We start from the raw sequence: 18695 nt of genomic DNA, 5'->3' as shown, positions 1-18695 counted from the left end.
AACCAAAACTAGGCTTCAGTTACTCATTAAATTAAGCATGCGGTCTTGTTTGGTCATAATGAATGCGTTTGGTATAATTGCCTTTCTGGAACTTCCAAACTCAGGTAAAGCCTAAGAACACATTATCATTGATGTACTGGCTGAAAACACCTTTTGTCAAATAAGTTCTGAGAAAGATAGACTTGCATGGTATAACCTTATCTCACAGCAGGGGCTGATGACGATGATGATGATGACGACGATGATGATGACGACGATGATGATGATGATGACGATGATGATGATACTTATCACAAGGGCTCTGTTTGTGCCTATTGCGAATTCTGCGAGGTACGTTTCATCCGTGATATCTCAATAACAATATTTCATGTAACAAACACACAAACACAACATTTTGACGGTTTCAAACTGGAATTGCTAAAAACATTAACCTGGAGACTGTCCTCACGTGATCTCACATTATACTTCGATACACGCGTCAGTCTGGACCTCTGGCCGCCCACATGGAGTACTCTCTTTTACAGACAAACTCTTTAAGTCAATCAGCTTAACAAAACAAGTGACACTGTTACAGTGTCAAAGTGATAAAGTGCACTCTCAGGCGGCACACAGGACAAAGATTTATTTTCGCTGAGAAACTTCATTAGGGCATACTCTTGTTTTTGTATAATAGTTGTAATTGAGTCTATTTCTGCAATAATTGCACTTATGGTGGTGTATATGGTGCTCTACAAAGGTTAAAGTTACTGCTCGTTGCTTTGGTACTTCGGTTTGCCAGTGGCTACCTGTATTTTATGTTATCAACTATGACTCCCTGATTGGCCCGATTACGTCATCAACTACGACACAGTCCCTGATTGGCCCGATTACGTCATGAACTATGACACTGTCCCTGATTGGCCTCGATTACATGGTAATTTCAGGAAACCGTTGTGGGCTGCTAGTGGTCCAGACAGATGCGTGTAACGAGTTTGAGTTTGATCAGGATTCAAGATTCAAGAGTTTTATTGGTCACATACATACACAAGAAATGCAGTGAAATGTGTGAAAAGTGGCAGTGCCTGCATGCAGGCACTGCCACTTTTCACACATTTCACTTTCCTGAAAAAATTTCCTGAAAACCATCCTGGCACTGCAGTGCCAGGATGGTTTTCAGGCTAAAATAACGTGAGAAAAACTCCAGACTGTGGAGGATGTTCCATATAAACTGATCACCAGGCATTGACTATACAATGCACAACATTGACTATGAGCAGGTCTGAAATGGATCTGGACTTCAAGTTGGTTTTAGGAAAATAACATACTTTTCCTGTGGTTGTTGAAGCACTGTGACGACTGTGATAAGTGTCCTTGTGAAGAGGGAGACAAGTCTGAGCACTGTGATGATTGCAAGGTGAGGTCACACACCTACATACACACAAACACACACAAACATACGCACATACACACAAATGCATGCAAACACACACACACACACACACACACACACACACACACACACACACACACACACACACACAAACCCCTTCATACTGATCTAGCATGTAGTTCTTCGTTAAGGCTGGAGTATACATACATTTATGTTACCATCTAAGTATATCTTGTGTGTCATGCTGCTTTTCTTTCCTGTTCCACAGATGTGCAATTTCTGCCACGTGTGTCCGATGTGCAAGACACTTTGCACACCAGGTAGGTCTTCAACCCAAGGTTTGCTGTTGGAAAGTGTTGAAATTGTTAAAATAACCCAATTAAAATGGTTAATTTCATCCCATTCTTTATCCCATTCTAGGTGGTTTTCTAGATGAATTTACTGGGTCAATCTACAAGTAAGTAACAGTATGCCAATATAATATAACAGTATAATAATATAATATATAGAAAATAATTTCCATAGTCTATATACAATACATATACAATACATATACAATACAACTGACAGCTGCTTTTTTTTCTAAACCCTCAGGACTGTAGCCGATGTCTTCGATGACGATAAGAAATAGTTGGTCCTGCAATCTGTTGCCACCATGTGGCCAAAATAATATTCATGCCGGAAGACTGCTACCATCACCGATATTCTCCTATGATTTGCCTTAATTTATTTTCTACCTTCTAAATATTTACTCAATAATATTGGCTAGATCATGTAAGATGAATAACTGAGTATATTGTGTATTACTGTTCATTAACAGAAGTTAAACCTGCACTATGTAACTTTTCTACTGCAGCTATTTACTACATTAAAAAAATACCTGAACTAGAAAGTTTCTCCGGAATAAAAAGCGTCCATCCACGAGTCAATCCATCCAGGGATTTCTTCTCAATACATTGTTTTAATCTCCCTCCCCCTCATACGTCAGTCTTTAAAGGTGACATATTATACCACCAGGTGTGAGCGTAAGCCGTTTTGGAAATCTGCCTCATGACATCACAGGTGGGCGTGTCCACCTAGATGTGTGCTGGATAGATCCGTCTGCCAGTCTACCCAGTGGACTGTAGCAACCGTTGGTGGTACAATATATGTCACCTTTAAAAAATGTATTTAGCATTTAGTATTTAGTATTTATTTTAACTGTAGCAACAACTCAAGCCACTTGAGGCTGCTAATGGGAAAACTTACATAGAGCAGGTTCAGAGGTGACTTGTAGAATATTCGTGTTCTTCAAAGAGATTTGGGGTTGTATAAATTAAACAAGGGGAACATTTTAAAATCTTTGAAAATGTCTTTGAAAATGTTACTAGTAGAGCTATATTTTTGCCTGGATAATCGTTTTAAGGTCAAAGCCTCTCTGAAGGCAAGTATACAGATCTACAAGACTGTGCTGTCAAAGTAATATTGTTGCATTATTCTTTACACACTATACATTGTTGCTGGGATGCTTGTAGAGGAATATGCATCATTCCCTAGTATTGCGCCTCTGTTTACAAGGTGAGTGGATATATATATAGCCTACCTTTAAAATAAGGTAAATGTGGTTCAAGACATAAATATAAACCAAATATTCCAACAAATTCTCCAGATATATTTTGTTATTATTTACGTATGATCATATAGGCCTATTATATGTTTTGGTAATCCAACATGAGTAAAACATAGCAGTGTGAAATGTGCTTTTAACAGCTCTCAAGTTAATTAAGAAATTGTGTAAAACTATATAATAAAGGACAATGAATAATGTCCTGAATGAGATCAGAGGAGATGGAAGATAAACAGGACAGGGGACTACATAAATCATCAAAATCCAAGATTTAGATTAAATTAAGATTACATTTGGATTGAAGCTCTATACAAAACAAACCACATACAATAAAATACATTTGGTCCAAAGACCTGTAGTCTTGATGCCCAGTTTAAAGGCACCCTATGTCCAAAAATATATTGTTATGTAATAGTTGATCTATAGTTTTAGTGGATACCCCATTTATCTCTTGAATGCCACATTTATTTCATAATGACACATTTATTTCATAATGTTACATTTCCATCTGGTGCATTCAAATGAGCACGATGCGATATCTCGGATTGATAGACCAGACAACACAAAGGTACGGAGCATATCGGTATCACACTGGAATGTCCAGAGTCGGGCTTCCCGCACCTGTGCTTGAAGTAACGTTAACTTATTAGATATTTTCCATACGAACACGGTGCTCAATCAGTCTCAAACATTTGAAAAACGTCCTTTTCAAACTAAAAACGTTTTAATTTATTTCAATTTATTGAGTATTTTTTATCTTAATATTTATTTCCTCATTTATTTAGTTCAAATTGCCATATTTATTTATATATTTAATTTAAACTTAAATTGCATTCCAAAGATACTGTGCTATCTATTGGTATTGTAATTGAATATGGATAATAGTTTGTTCAAAGTATACACGAGGAGGGGCTTCGGCAGAGCAATGGCTTCGGAGAAATATCGCTGATTCTCATAATAAAGGTCACATCATGGGCAAATGACTACATTTTTTGGGATCCACATAGTTCCCCTCCTCGATGTAATATTGGTGAGTTTGAGCAGAACCACCTAACGATTTAAATTGTTAGGTTGTTTCCCCCGGAGGACTCAAGTGTGGGACAACAAGGAGACATCCGTTTCCTGTTTATAAACTGTTCTTAACGTGAGTGAAAAACAGATCTTTTGATCTATTTAAAAGGTAATACAAGTCATGTTACATAAATACATGTATATATATATATATATATATATATATATATATATATATACATGTGAGTATAAAGACCACGACAGTAACGATGCCGTTTTTTAATTGTATTTCGTAGAGCTGATGATGTGCTAAGGGTATTGTTGTTATTATCCCGCAGTATTAATAGATTGATGTTGGATTGGCACAAGGGAAGCACTTCTAAATAGTGAGTTGAACGCGTTTTCACGAAATATGATACACATTACTAAGTATATTATGTCATTCGAAATCTTGTGTCTGACACAAATTAGCAAGAGAAGGTCTTTAGTTGTATGACAATAAAGTAGCTGGGATGAGGCGCAACGCACAGCCCCAGAAACGTCCTACTTGGCAACATGTTTAGTGGTTAACATCATAACTGGATTACTTTGCTTATTTAATTATATATTCCTTTAAACATCGCGTGAACGAGTGGTTTTCTAACTAACGAAACCTTCCCAGGAAGCCATGACCCGCCATGGAAAGAACTGCACGGCTGGAGCCGTTTACACATACCATGAGAAAAGGAAAGACACAGGTAGGTTAAACTTCTTAGACCGCCTGCTGGCAGAAAACGTATTATTCAAGTGTTAAGTTAAGTGCACTCTATATTTACAGTCTCCATCTTGAAACAGAGTTATTTTTCCCAATCGAGAATTAGGAGTCATTATTTTCTCCTTCAAGGGGAGTCTACCATAAAACATAAATATAAAATGGATACCGCCCCCGCAGCGGCAAGGCAAGGCAAAGCTCTCGATCTACCGGTCGATCTTCGTTCCTATCCTCATCTATGGTCATGAGGGATGGGTAATGACCGAAAGGACGAGATCACGGATACAAGCGGCCGAGATGAGTTTTCTCAGGAGGGTGACTGGCTTCTCCCTTAGGGATAGGGTGAGAAGTTCAGTCATCCAGGAGGAACTCGGATTAGAGCCGCTGCTCCTCTGCTTAGAAAGGAGTCAGTTGAGGTGGTTCGGGCATCTGGTAAGGATGCCCACTGGACGCCTCCCTTGGGAGGTGTTCCAGGCACGACCAGTGGGGAGGAGACCCCGGGGAAGACCCAGGACTAGGTGGAGAGATTATATCTCAACACTGGCCTGGGAACGCCTCGGGATCCCCCCGTCAGAGCTGGTCAATGTGGCCCGGGAAAGGGAAGTCTGGGGCCCCCTACTTGAGCTGCTGCCCCCGCGACCCGACCCCGGATAAGCGGATGAGGATGAGGATAAAATGGAAATATTTAATTGCACGTATCAAGGGAATAATTTTCCATGACATCCAATATTCAGCTGCATCCGGCTATGGGACACAGAGTGTGCGACTGGGCAAAGATGCGATCAAAGACTTTGACTGCTGCTGCCTCTCTCTCCAAGTGTGTCGAGAGCCTGTTGTAACGTATGTGCCACTCACACATACACAGAAACCCACACACATAACCACAACCTCCTGCTGGGACCTACTTTTGGTCTGTTTTGATTGATTTTCCCCATGTCTTTAGGCCAGATGGCTACTTGTATGAGAAGCAGGCCATCCTCGAATACATACTTCACCAGAAGACTGATGCTGCGAAGAAAATGAAGGTACAGGTGCTTCTTTTTTGAATGGCAGCAGACCATTAAATTAAATTAATTAATTCACAACATAACTTCTCTGGGGTGCCCGATGGCTCGCAGGGAGAGCGCGTACCATATAGGCTCAGTCCTGAATGCAGCAACCCGGTTTTGATTCCTGCCCGTGGTCATTTGCTGCATGTCCTCCCCTCTATCTCCCATACCTTTCTCTCTATCTCACTCTATAATCTATAAATGCACTGATCCAATTATGGTGATCGTTCCCCCTAATAATTATCCAAGTGATATTCTCGATTCTCCCCCTTGCAATGCATGGAGATAAATGTTGGACAAATTATACATTTTTTACATGTTATTATCAGGATTCTTTGCATCCGCAATACTTGGAGCTTCAGATTCAATCCAAAAAAAGAAATTAAAAAAGTATTCCATAAATGTGTAATATTAATGGAACAATGATGGTGCCACCACCAGAGGGCGCTAGGGTGTATTTGCCTTTACTTGAGTCACAGCAACGAGGTACTGTTCTGTTTAGCCATCTTCATAAAAAAAAAACAATGGCAGACACTGATGGATCTGTAGAACCCGAACCCCTACGTTAAACCCCTCATGTTAAATCACACAAAAGATAACATCACACAAAAACATCACACAATGGTAACACTATTCTTACAGAATCACAATAATGACAGAATAGCACAACGTCTTGTATCTCGTATAACATTCTTCAACAATACGGTATTGTGTGGTCCCTGTAGATTCCCGTCCCTAATGGAGATGCCTCTTGTTTTGCTATTTCCCTACCCCAGGCCTACGAGAAGCAGAAGAAGGCCCAGAAGAGTGACAGCAACCTGGAGTCCAAGTCAGGGGAGCGGGCGCAGGTGGAGAGGTTCAAGACCCGGGAGAGCAGCATCGTCTCCAAACCCATCAACCCTTTCACCTCTGGTCAGTGTGTGAGGAGTGAACATGGTCTCTCTGGTCTCTGGTGTATTTCACCTTTGCTTTTGGTGATTGATCTTCATCCTTTAAACCCTCTACTGCTCAATGCTTGATTACTTTTTTCGTTTGTGTCACTATTTGTTTCCTTCTAGTGATATTATTATTTTTGCGGTAAATCTTTCAGAAATGTTCTTTAATGCTACAAATTCCATATGGACGACGCTATTCAAATGATGAAGTATTTTTATGGTTGGTTTTCTCCCAGTCTGGGTTTCTTTCTCCATGAAAACAGTGAGGTTCTAATCTGTACCTGCTCTCTAGGCCAGGGGAAAGAGGCTGCGTCAGTCAAGGATGATAAGGAGGGTGGTGCCAGCACCTCGGCAGGGACCTCCGCCACGGTCGACCCGGACAAGAGTCTGCCCAGCTTCTGGATCCCATCTCTGACCCCCGTGGCCAAGCCCACCCTGCTGAAGAAACCGGTGAGGGAGACCAGGGTGGCTCATATATCCTGGGATACAGAAAAAAGAATAGATATTTGGAATTGAACAAAATGAACAAACCCAGTACTTCATTGTGTTTAAAAGATGGTCCTCTTTCAGTCCGTGTGTTTTGAGAGGGTATTCCAGTACTTGTTGTTTGGTATCAATGTTCATGTCACGGTAGCCCTTGACTGTGTTTGCTAAAACGAAACATGCTTATTTTGGCCATAATTCACCCTTTTTTTTCTGACAATCATTTACCCCTCACCAAATGTATTTTCCCCCTCCAGAGTAAGACCGTGCTGTGTCCCATGTCGGGACGTCCCATCAAGATGAACGAGCTGATCCCGGTGCACTTCACCCCGCTGGACCCCAGCCTGGACAGACTGGCCCTGATCACACGCCAGGTCAGACACCACTGCAGCGCTCACCCTACAAGTCAATGCACCGGGTTAGAGAGTACCGCCACTCTCTGAATCAAACTGCACTGAGCCCCAGCTCTTCTGACCAAACATATACAGCAGTTCACCTTGCTGTATATGTGCATCACATTCAAAACAGTAAACTTGAATCATTTGTTGTAAAGTCAAATTAAAGGGACAATGTGTAACATTTACACACGGCATTTAAAATGGGCACTGCAGTCCAAATCCACCAAATCCAAATGGAGTGGTCTCCGCCTACCCCCTAGACCCAAGCCCACCAGGTTGTCAGGTTATAGACACTGGAAGCACACAACGCAAGATGTGTTTTTCCAGTTTTTATCTAATACTGAGCCACTCTGCGCTAAATTTGAGAATCCCTTACAGGAAACTGGAGATGCAGATGTCGGGAGTATCAGAAGAAAAGTAATTGATCATGATTCCATTTTTCCCCACAGGACCGATATGTGTGTGCGGTGACCAAGGACACGTTGGGAAACAGCCTTCCCTGTTCGGTCCTCAGACCCTCGTGAGTAAACTCATAGGAAATACAAGCTAACGTAAACACCTATTCTTCAATGCAGACCGGGGGATCTTGGGATTATTGTCCATATCGAGAATATTTTGCAACAAATAAACAACAGCATCGTAGTCCAGTATCTAACTGATTTATGTACTACCTATCGCCTCAACCTAGGCTGTTTCCTCTGTGTCCACTAGGGGGTCAGTGGTGACCCAGGAGTGTGTGGAGATGCTGATCAGGAAGGACATGCTGGACCCCGTTACCGGAGACAAGCTGGCAGAAAGAGACATCATCCGGCTGCAGCGGGTCAGTTCATCTGTTTTAACGAGCTCAAAATCACAATTCGCGGCTTGTGATACTTTCATCACAACCAATCTCTATGTAACAGATTATTTAGTAAGGAAAATTATTTTATTGAGTGTAAATATGATAAATATTGTACCTTGTAAGTTTTGAATTGTAATCACTATAATAATCGACTGCAAAGTTTTTGCTATTATTAAGGTTTTAGTGATATGTGTTATTAAACAATCCATTATTATTTTTTATATTTAACTATATTTAAAATATTTATTAACAATATCTCCTGTGGTCAAAGTGATACTAAACTTTTTGGAAACCTGCTTAGGTACAGAAAAAATATCCAGATGGACCTAATGGGTCCTTGAGGCAGAAGGATTTAGCATGTCGGATAAGGCCCAGATACCAAGTTTCAGAAATGTTTGGCAAACAGGGTGGGGGGCATGGCTGTTTACAACCCTACCAAAGAGACCTGCTTAGTTCTGATTTCCATGAGTGTTAAAAGTGTGCATTGTTTCCCTTTTCCCTTTTTTGTTTGATATGAATTCTTATTTCTGCGACTGGAGGAAGCTTTCAGAAGTTGTTTTAAAATTGTACAGTTCATATCTACAGTTGCCATTCTACTGTAGATTTGAAACCTTTACAAACACTTTTTTGAGATTGCGTTGGGAAATTATATTCTAACATATTAGAATTGGTTGACGCAATAATGAAGCGAATGACCAGATTTTAGCTTGTATGCCTCCAGACTTTAGATGTGAATCTAAAGTCTACTTATTAACTCATTTAGAATATTTTGAAATAAAATAGAAAGGATTAGCATAATCCTTTTATGTTATACATATGGTTGTCATCCATATCCTCTCTTTCTACTTATTTATTTAATTGAAGATCACTCATGTGTGACTTTGTCTAAATGGAACATGGTCAACATACACATTGACCTAACTATTATGTTTTTGTGCTGTCTTCATGAATGTTTTCTCTGTCTCAGGGAGGAACTGGGTTCGCTGGGTCTGGGGTGTCTCTGAAGGCCAAGGAGGCCCGGCCTGTGATGCAAGTATGAGAGCTCTATGGTGGATGAGTTTGGCGATTGGAGGGGAGGAGTTGAGCAGAACGGCTGGGATGGTGGTGACAGCCATATGGAGGCTTTCATGTACATACTGGGTCGGAACGATGGCAATGGGATTTTGTATGTTTGAGAGCTGGGTTTCTTAGCTTTTTGGTATTTTTGGGCTTGCTTCTAGTAAATGTCCTTTTGTTTTTATTTGTGAAATAAATACAGCTTTCCAGACAATATCTTTGCTTTTTTTTGATAAACAATGAAACATTTGGGTGATGAAATTTGATTTTCAGTCGTTAATAAAAAATATTTCCATAGGCATAACCAACAAAAAATAGTCTGCACCTTGTTTTGATGTTGTTATACCAATATATCTTCATGTTGGACACTTACGGGAAAAACTATAAAATCTGACACCATGTTTATAAAATTGTGCTGATATGTTAAAGATGGTGTATTTAAGTTCTACAAAATTAGCAATTTTGTTAGAATTTGATTACTCATTAAACAATTTTGCATAATGATACAAAGCCCACAAATGGGCCTGAAGACGATTTGTTTTTCATTCCATGAGTGACGAGAATGATTTGTATTCCTCTAATAAGCTATGGTTAGGTCACTTTTATCTAGACCAATCATGTGATGGAGTGACAGCGCAGCAAATTGTGTGCATCAACCAAAAGAGCCGTTGAACTGGCTAGCATTACTTGTACTTTTTCTTTTATTCACGTTGTACAAATAAAGGCCCACGTCACATCTATTACAATATGTTTCTGTTTATAATTCACAAAACATAAAAAAAATAATAAATTAAAAAATATTAGTTGTTCAATTCGTAACTGTTCAATTCGTAAAAGCCCTTGACGCAGGAGGTCAAAGTTCATCATGTTCCTCTATCGTCATGCCTCCATAGTCGGTTATAGTGCTGAGCCTTATATATTCTGCTTTGTCCAGAATCTCAGAGACGGACAAAAGATCGTCCTAGCCAAAGACAAAATACAAAGACATGAGTGAGACAAGTGCAGAAGTTGGGGAAATGCTACAGCACAGTACAAACCGTTACAAATCCACAATGTGCTACTTTAAACACTCACCTTAAAAATCCCAGCCGGCTCGGGGTGAAGTTCATATTATTCTTTTAAATGGTTTTAAATGTTATAGGTTAGGCTGTTATAATACCTACAATATTAGAATACTGTGAAAAGGTTGAAAGTGCTGTAGGTAAGATTTAAAGGCTCTGTTATTTGTTAAAAATTGCATTGTAATCCGTCAGCTGGGGTAAATAGACTGAGGTTATTTATACTAATTTCTGCCCAATTGGAGCATCTCTCCCCTGATTGGTTCAGGGAATCCATATTGCCATCATTTGCATTTGTGCAAACATATCACGTCAATGGCAGAGGGAAGTGGAGTTTTTGGGGTTTATTTTCATAATCTTGCTCTCTTCCGCTCTTCTTTACCTACAGCACCTTATGTACCCTTATTATCGTGATGCATGACGTTAAACACAAAAAAAAGAATGGCCTCTAGAAAAAAGCAATATGGCTTTATTTCAGCTTCGCAGTGAGAGAAAGAAGGAAGTCACATTCTTCTCTGACATAAACATGTTGGCTCGGATAAACTGCAAATGCTCTGACAGGCACATGTACTCTCAACATGTAAAATTAAATGGAGTGAGCCATGGCTTTATGATAGCTTGTGGTATGTAAAAACAACACATGTGAAGAGCACAGAGGTGCCTGTGTGTGTCTGCAGGTACATATGTGTACATAGGTCATGTACAAGTGGATGCAATATGATAGCTGTAAACGATTGAGTAAGAGTAGCCAACACGCACTAAAAACCGGGCTGCAAGAACAGCACCATTTCTGGTGGAAGTGGATATTTCGAGTTACTTCAATCAGAGGTGATGTCAATTCACAGGTTCACAACACAAGCCACCAGTGTGAGGAAATACAAACTGGGAATTGCTTTGTGTGGTGCTGTCCATGCTGTTGTTTTTTTTATGTGTGTCGACTCATTAAGTGGATAAAATTATGTGCAAGTATGTGTGAAACACCAAACTTCCGTTGACCTCCCATAGAAACATTTTCTGCATAAGATCGCAGTATAAATAAATTGACCAATCCAATTGACTGCATTGAATGTACCCAGCAATGACGTGACAACCACCCACATCCCCACATGCCCGGCCTTCCGCCCAACCCAAAAAAACATTAAAATCTGTGTAAGAAAAAAAAACTGCATATGGACGTATATGACTGCATACACAAACAGGATCCCCATCTCAATCCTCCTCCCACATTTTTTCTTCTTAGCAAAACCTTCCTGGCTCCTCCCCCCCTCCCCCCCCCACCCCCCCCCTTAAGTGAGTCCCGCCCCCTTGGACGTGTGACGTCATCAGAGCTCGTCGTGTCTCTTGGTGAGGTCCTCTCCGTAGTTAGTCGCCTGGCTCCCCACAAACATGTTCCAATTGACCAGAATCTCCTCCTTGCTCATCTTGTCATCCTGCGTGTGAGCGTGGACCATTCACCATCAACCCATGATTTGGGGGGGGGGGGGAAGGGGGGAGGAAGGATGTAATGGGGGGGGGGGGTCGTCATGATTGATAGATACAGATAGACAGACAGAGAGAGAGACAGCCAGCCCAAGTAAGCAAAAAAAGAACAAACAAATGAAATAAAAAGGTAATGATGAAGTGATAAAAGAGAGATGGTGTAAGACGAAATAGAGAGATGGTGGGGGGGGGGGGGGGGGGGGGGAGAGGGGGGAGGAGGGACAGAGAAGGCTTGTTAGAATTAACAGTTCATTACACCCAATTATTCCCATTATGCTGATTATCTGCGTAACGCCGGTGACAGTGATTGCATGAGCGTGTGATGTGAGCCGTGAGTGTTGGGCTCCTCCACTCCGGCCCTCATCATCATCATCTGCCCCGAGCGAGAGCGCACTGCCAGGCCGCAGCCTTGGTTGTTCTCGGGATGAGAACACACAAGCATTGTGTTCCGCCTTGTCACCACCTGAACGAGTGCGCCCGTCTTGTGTAAGATAGACAGGTGCATACACAGAATACCTTTTCCCATCCCCTCGTCTTCCTTTTTCCATCCGTACCGGACAAAGAGGTGGACAACGCGTCCCACAACGCGTGTTAGTGTGCGGAGAGTCTACTGGATGTTACTCTGGATTTTAGACTGAGAACGCTGCCAGAATAACTGACGTGGTTTTGGGGGTTTTGAATAAGGCTTGGGTAAGGGTTGGGTTTCCGTTGTTATATTATAGATGAACGCTTCTGGTGGAATTTTACTATTAATGCATTTTAAACCTACCAAATATGAAACATTGTAATGATGAAAACACATTACTTCTTTGATCCCATTAAAAAATTAATTAATTAGTTTTTTTCAATGTTTTGAAAAGAAGTCCAACTTTGAAGGCAACTGAGATAAGGCCCACGGAACTGAACATCGCAACTGTTCTTAGGGTTGTGTATTACCGTGTCTTGACTCAGCTTTGTGTTGCCTTTGCCTCTTTCTCTGTCATGCTTGTCGCCCATTTGTAATTTATGTATTTGGAGGCTTCCAGTTTCCCTTCTAGGGATTCATGAGGTGTATCTTATCTGATCTTACCCACTGTACATCAGGCCTGGGGAGGAGAGGTGAGCATGGAAACCTACCTTGTTGGTGTCCGTCTCATGGATTAAGTGTTTGGCCTCATTGTCAGCATGATCCACCTCTGTGGGCAGCACCCACTGAGCCACCTCACTGGCCTCCAGGTAGCCGTTCTGGACAGAGACGGACAGACAGAGAGACAGAGAGAGTTAGACAGAGACACAGACACAGACAGAGAGAGATGAATAGAGAGAGAAGCAGAGAGAGTTAGACTGAGACAGACAGAGAGAGAGACCAGACACATGGTCTTGGATTCAAACCTAATTTTGCTTGCTCGTTTTACATTAATTCGTCGTAGAAGTCAATGAATTTCCATTAAATGTCTGGAATTTGTGGCATCCTAAACTGTCCTAAACATTGAAAATAAAACAAAGTAATACAATAAGAGACAAGAATCAATATATGAATAGTGAAACTCTGTGCTGGTATTATAAAAGTGCAAGAGTGCAAAACAGTCATTTTGTAGAATAATAGGATGCTAATCAAATATTGATCAGTGTTACTAATAACCCCTCGGATATAAAAGTTTTGTTCACCTTGTTCTCGTCTCTGAACTCATGAAAGTGTTTCCTCTCAGTGATCACCCACTCTGGCTCCTTCTCCCCGTTTTCCGGTGTGTACATGTCCCCTGAGAAGGACACATATCCTGGCTCATTTGATGCTCAAGACCCTTTTCATAGGTCATCAAGGTCAGCCCATCACAAAATGAATGTAGAACAGGATGGACTGCTCCACAATGCAGGCCATACAAGTGTTGTTGTTGTTGTTGTTTTTGTTGTTCTGGACGTCTTGATTTTATTCTTAAGTTCAACCACTGTTCCAGAAGAAAACTAAGATCAAAAACTGAATCGAAGGAGTCACTTGGCGTTTCAGTCGGATCTTATATATAAGATATAATATAAAATATATTTTCTGCGTGTCTGATAGAAAAGAGAACGAGATAGATCGATAGAGAGAATAGATTGCCTACCGATGTATTCATTGATGTCGACCTTTCCATCGCCGTTCTTGTCAATGTCATCCATCGTTTCCTAGGTGACAAAAGAGTAAACTATGAGATTAGCTCATCTTGGGAAAATCATAATGTTTGGTTTCAAAACATTTGGTTACAAATGTTGCCCTGCAATTCAGGCCACATATCGCCTAAACAGCTACAGAACACAGGTACAGTTTCACGCACTGCGTTCCAACTCTAGAAAGTCCCCTGAGGGAACAATTGAACACAAGACGGACTCCAAAGGGGATAGGGCGTGGTAACGCTAGCCACCTGCACCACCATGTCCCTCATGTGGTCGAACTCCTCGGGGTGCAGGAAGGCGGTGAACTCCTCGCGCGTGGCGATGCCGTCGTGGTCGCGGTCCGCCTCCTTGAAGCGCCGCTGGTCCCGGGTCAGCATGGCCTTGTAGGTGGCCTTCTCCTCCACGTCTTCGAACTCCTCGCCTGGTTCCGGGAGAGACCCAGGGGGGAGGCATTAGCCGAGTACAATCAGCGCTGTTATGACACGGCTTGTGCGGGCGCGCTTCATGGAAGCTTAACTGGGTTACATTGAATTATAGATCAGCAACAAGGATAAGATTTTGTTTAGTTCAGTGGCTTTTCAGTTCCCCACTAAATCAACTTGAAATATTTAACAAAGGAGGTTGATATTATAAGGGAATAAAAAAAGGACTCCAATAGGAAATCATCCCAGGTTGCGTGTGCCTAGCCTAGCCTAGCCTAGCCTAGCTACATTAGCATGAGAGTATTAAGTGGATCTCAATGGAGTGAGTAATTAGTGGTTGCTACGCGGGGGGGTGTAAAGTGGTACTTTGTGGGTCAGATGTTTATTTAGCTGAACCAGCTGTCAATAACACTTGTGTGACACTCACTAGTGTTATCCAAATGTTAGGTTGTTTGGTTTCTCTAATGTAAGTGTGAGTATAATGTTAAAGTTAGTCTAACGTTGGTCTGATTGTGAGTCTAATGTAAGTCTAATGTTAATGACTAGTTAGTCTCATGTAGTCTAATGTGAGTCTAATATTATTGTTACTCTAATGTTGGTCTGATGTTAGTTTCAGTCTTATTTTATTCTACACTTGTGTGACACTTGGTCTGCTCTAGGGCGGGGCTTGGTCATCTCAAGTTATAACAATGCAGGACCTCTTTTGTGTGTCTCTCTCTCTCTCTCTCTCTCCCTCTCCCTCCCTCTCCCTCCCTCTCCTTCTACCCCTCTACCTCAGTCCAGGCCTCTAGCGCCTTCCTTCAATAAGAGATGCGCGGCTCCCCTCTTGTTTCACCCGGCCCCAGCCTCCTGCTTGTACCCTGGTAGAAGCCGTAGGTGGTGTTCTTGTACTCCTCCCAGCTGATCTTGTCATCTTGGTTCACGTCGTACTCCCTCCAGTGTTTGTTCACGTTCTCCTCGATGTACCTCCTCTGGCGGTGCTTGATCCAGTAGTGCAGTTCGCTGTGGTTCACGTAGCCGTCCTTGTCGATGTCGATGCGCCCGATGATCTTCCTGTGAAGAGCATAAGGGAGAGAAGGGTCGACACCAATTAGGTTCGCGATTTGAATCGGGATCGTGGGTTCATCCAAACTCTGGCGTGACTTTGTAGAAAACCTGTGGCTGCTGTTCTGTCTGCTCCTGGAGAACCTGGGTGAACCTGGGTTGAGTTAGCAGGATAACATATACATACAGCCAGCATGTGTTGTGACGAGGTTTTACTTAGCTTCTTGAAATCAAACATCACTAGTGTTGGGTTAATGTTAGTGTTAGGTTGTTAGGTTGGTTGGTTTCTCTAATTTAAGTGTTACTCTAATGATAGTCTAATGTAAGTGTGAGTACAATGTTAAAGTTAGTCTAACGTTGGTCTGATGTTATTGTGAGTCTAATGTAAGTCTAATGTTAATGACTAGTTAGTCTCATGTAGTCTAATATTATTGTTAGTCTAATGTTGGTCTGATGTTAGTTTCAGTCTTATTTTTGTCTATTGTTAGTGTTAGTCTAATGTTGCTCTCATGTTAGTTTCAGTCGAATGTTGGTCTACTGTTAGTGATACTTTTATTGTCTGTTTGTCTAGTTTGTTTTTGTCTGTTTGTCTAGTTTGTCAGATTTTTTTTGCATTATTTTAACTCCTAGTCATTGTCTTTTAACCCTTTTCTTTTTTTTTCTGTTTGCCTTTGGTCATTTCTTTGTTTATTGCGCTTAAGCACTTTCTTGTGCCGCACTTTGGTGCGGCCCAGCCGTCTGTAAATGTGCTATAGAAATAAAAATTGACTTGATGTTGGGGTTAGTCTACTGTTGGTGTGATGTTGGAGTGAGTCTAGTATTGGTCCGATGTGAGTGAACTTACGCCAGCCTGACTTTGCTCTCCTCCGGGGTGAGCTGGTCAAACGTCTTGGCGTCCTCCTTGCCCAAGAAGGCCTCGTGGTCGTACTGGAAGTCAGTGGCATCTTTGTGGGGATGGTCACTGAGGTCACCATGGCGATGGACGCGCTTTTCCTTAGTGGGAACGGCGAAGGACGTTCCCGCAAGGAAAAAGGATGACACAAGCAGCCGCAGCAACATCTTCACCGTCTGAATGATGGAGGGTTAGCGAAAGAGAAAGAAAGAAAGAAAGAAAGAAAGAAAGAAACCAGAGGGAGAGAGAGATACCAGAGAACAGAGTTAATGTTATTAATGGCCCTACCTTTCCTTCAACTATAAGGCCATAAGTTCTCCTACATAGATTCATGTAGTGCTAACAACGATAATAAAACGTATTTCATTTATAATGTATGTCATGATACAACATTTATTGACGGTTCAATGTAATACGCCTAAGTAATGACTGAATTTAACAATGAATGACTGAATGAACATAATGCAATTGTCAGACTCAAAGGGCAATCTATGATCTGCACTGCTGACACTCGTGCACTAAAGCTAAAAAAATAGTGAATGAAGTCTGAATAAAAGATACAGGCCTTGCAAGACGATGGGAAAGTGTTCAGCAAAATCCACAATGCACATCAACATTTGATATTCAACAACTATAAGCAACAACTACTTAACAAGATGTTTAACCAACTCCAGGGAAAAACACTCACCAGTTTGGAGCAACACCTCGTATGTTTTAGGGTGAGTACACGTTGGCAGTTGCCCTTGCCCCTTTAAAATCTTCAATAAAGGGAGGCGGTGTCGTGATTTTTTAGGCAACCATACACACAAGGTTGAACGTGAAATGTATCCAATGAAAATGTGCAAAGTTTGGTAACTTTGTTTAAATGCGTTCCGATTGGCTGTAAGGCGCCACGTTGACACGGGGACGCGCGCTGCAGAAGCATCCATGGCCGGAGCGCGCTTGAAAATATGCTGTTTAAGGTTACGACTTGCAAGTTTTCATCAGCATTTCCTTCTGTAGCCCGTATGAGACCGGGGAGCTACGTGTCCATACGAACATACAGTAGCCTACGCCATGCGTGTACGGTCTCGATGATTTCATTTATTATTCCACACAAACTAGAGTTTATCGCTATGGCTATTTTTCAATATTATATCTTATAAACAAACTTTATTAGTGTTTTCCACTTTGGGACGAAATGTTTATTCGCATGACTGAATAGCACGCCCTGTAGAATTATGTTGATGCTTCCCCGCCCCCACCCTCACCCCCACCCTCACCCCCCCTGGGGGCAGGAGAGGATGCTTTAATGTTTCCTTTTTTATTATTTTTGAAGGAACGCTCGGAACAAACCACGCCAATACACGAACACCGCTTTAACTGTCGTAATTGTATTAATTAGTGTAGGCTTAGCAACAAAAGCCACGCATCTATCTCCTTTTCCAGCGTATATCGCTCGTGTATCGCCTGCGGTTGATCAGCAGGGAGGCCCCTGATAACTAAAGTAGACTTGTGTCAATTAGTCATCACCAGGATAAACCAATGGCATAATTGGCTTTAGACCTTAAATAATAGGTCTAAAATTATGAATTGCCATATTTATGAATTGCCAAGTAATTATTGTATAGGTCCGGCTAATCCCTTAATTCGCCATGCAGGCATTAATATACCACCTGCTGGTTGTTTGACTTTGTGTTTTGCCTCCCTGTTGTTCTCGTTTTGAGGTTAGAAAATACCTTTGCCCGTGTTGAGAAATGGATAAAAGGTTTGTGGCGGGTTTTGTTAAATGAAGATGAACCAAGTTTGTAGTTGACCAATAAATAGTTGGCCCTAGCTAATCGATATACAAATAGTACCTAGTATCACTTCCTTTACGACAACATTGAATTGTTGTTGTATTCTTACTACAGTTATTTGCAGGTTGTGATGTCTGATTGCATGCTCCTCTGCATAACAAATGTCCTTAAAGACATGGACCTCTAGCAATAACAAACTTTTATATTCATAGAATATTAAAATGCAGATATGAACTAGTGTTCAGTTCAGTTCAACACTGAACCACACAATAATAGGTATGTGTTCAGGATAGATCAGAGTATACACATCAGTGTTCGCCTGAGTGCTGCATATGGATCAGTGTGGCCTGCTTTCCTGTCTGCTTTTTTGGTATTTATTTTTGGTCATTATTT

The 18695-nt window shown here is 41.5% G+C and overlaps 3 protein-coding genes across 8 annotated transcripts in view; 2 read left to right on the top strand and 1 right to left on the bottom strand.

Moving 5' to 3' along the window:
• The window catches only part of LOC311377673 (uncharacterized protein), a 6419-nt gene extending 3701 nt beyond the window's left edge, over positions 1 to 2718 (top strand). For both annotated transcript variants that reach the window (XM_084488179.1, XM_084488180.1), the window contains exons 3-7: positions 209 to 330; positions 1325 to 1393; positions 1638 to 1689; positions 1790 to 1826; positions 1964 to 2718. In XM_084488179.1, coding sequence (XP_084344305.1) covers positions 209 to 330; positions 1325 to 1393; positions 1638 to 1689; positions 1790 to 1826; positions 1964 to 2000 — 317 coding nt within the window. In that variant the 3' untranslated portion in view covers positions 2001 to 2718. The remainder of the gene's footprint in view (positions 1 to 208; positions 331 to 1324; positions 1394 to 1637; positions 1690 to 1789; positions 1827 to 1963) is intronic.
• A 152-nt stretch (positions 2719 to 2870) lies between these two features.
• nosip (nitric oxide synthase interacting protein) lies at positions 2871 to 9923 on the top strand. Of its 3 annotated transcripts, XM_084488188.1 has the most exons (11): positions 4080 to 4155; positions 4325 to 4372; positions 4648 to 4723; positions 5472 to 5577; positions 5681 to 5762; positions 6563 to 6698; positions 7014 to 7171; positions 7462 to 7578; positions 8052 to 8122; positions 8314 to 8422; positions 9411 to 9923. In XM_084488188.1, exons 3-11 carry the CDS (start codon positions 4654 to 4656, stop codon positions 9480 to 9482), a joined length of 921 nt encoding a protein of 306 aa, XP_084344314.1. In that variant the 5' UTR covers positions 4080 to 4155; positions 4325 to 4372; positions 4648 to 4653; the 3' UTR covers positions 9483 to 9923. The 3 variants fall into 3 exon arrangements, with proteins under 3 accessions (XP_084344315.1, XP_084344313.1, XP_084344314.1); XM_084488189.1 differs by lacking the exon at positions 4325 to 4372 and having other exon boundaries at positions 2871 to 4119; XM_084488187.1 differs by lacking the exon at positions 4325 to 4372 and having other exon boundaries at positions 4072 to 4155; positions 9411 to 9921.
• Positions 7063 to 17315, bottom strand: rcn3 (reticulocalbin 3, EF-hand calcium binding domain). 3 transcript variants are annotated; one of them, XM_084488183.1, is made up of 8 exons: positions 17213 to 17315; positions 16477 to 16700; positions 15448 to 15641; positions 14415 to 14587; positions 14118 to 14178; positions 13684 to 13775; positions 13153 to 13260; positions 7063 to 7200 (listed from the first exon to the last, which is right to left on the bottom strand). In XM_084488183.1, exons 2-8 carry the CDS (start codon positions 16689 to 16691, stop codon positions 7192 to 7194), a joined length of 852 nt encoding a protein of 283 aa, XP_084344309.1. In that variant the 5' UTR covers positions 16692 to 16700; positions 17213 to 17315; the 3' UTR covers positions 7063 to 7191. The 3 variants fall into 3 exon arrangements, with proteins under 3 accessions (XP_084344309.1, XP_084344307.1, XP_084344308.1); XM_084488181.1 differs by lacking the exon at positions 7063 to 7200 and adding an exon at positions 10218 to 10460; XM_084488182.1 differs by lacking the exon at positions 7063 to 7200 and adding an exon at positions 11005 to 11987.
• Between the last annotated feature and the right edge of the window lie 1380 nt (positions 17316 to 18695).

The sequence above is a fragment of the Micromesistius poutassou genome (assembly GCF_964030765.1).
Source record: "Micromesistius poutassou genome assembly, chromosome: 1".
In the NCBI taxonomy this organism is placed as follows: Eukaryota; Metazoa; Chordata; class Actinopteri; order Gadiformes; family Gadidae; genus Micromesistius; species Micromesistius poutassou.
The sequence above is the reverse complement of the archived record's forward strand: the minus strand, read 5'-3'. Positions and strand labels throughout refer to the sequence as shown.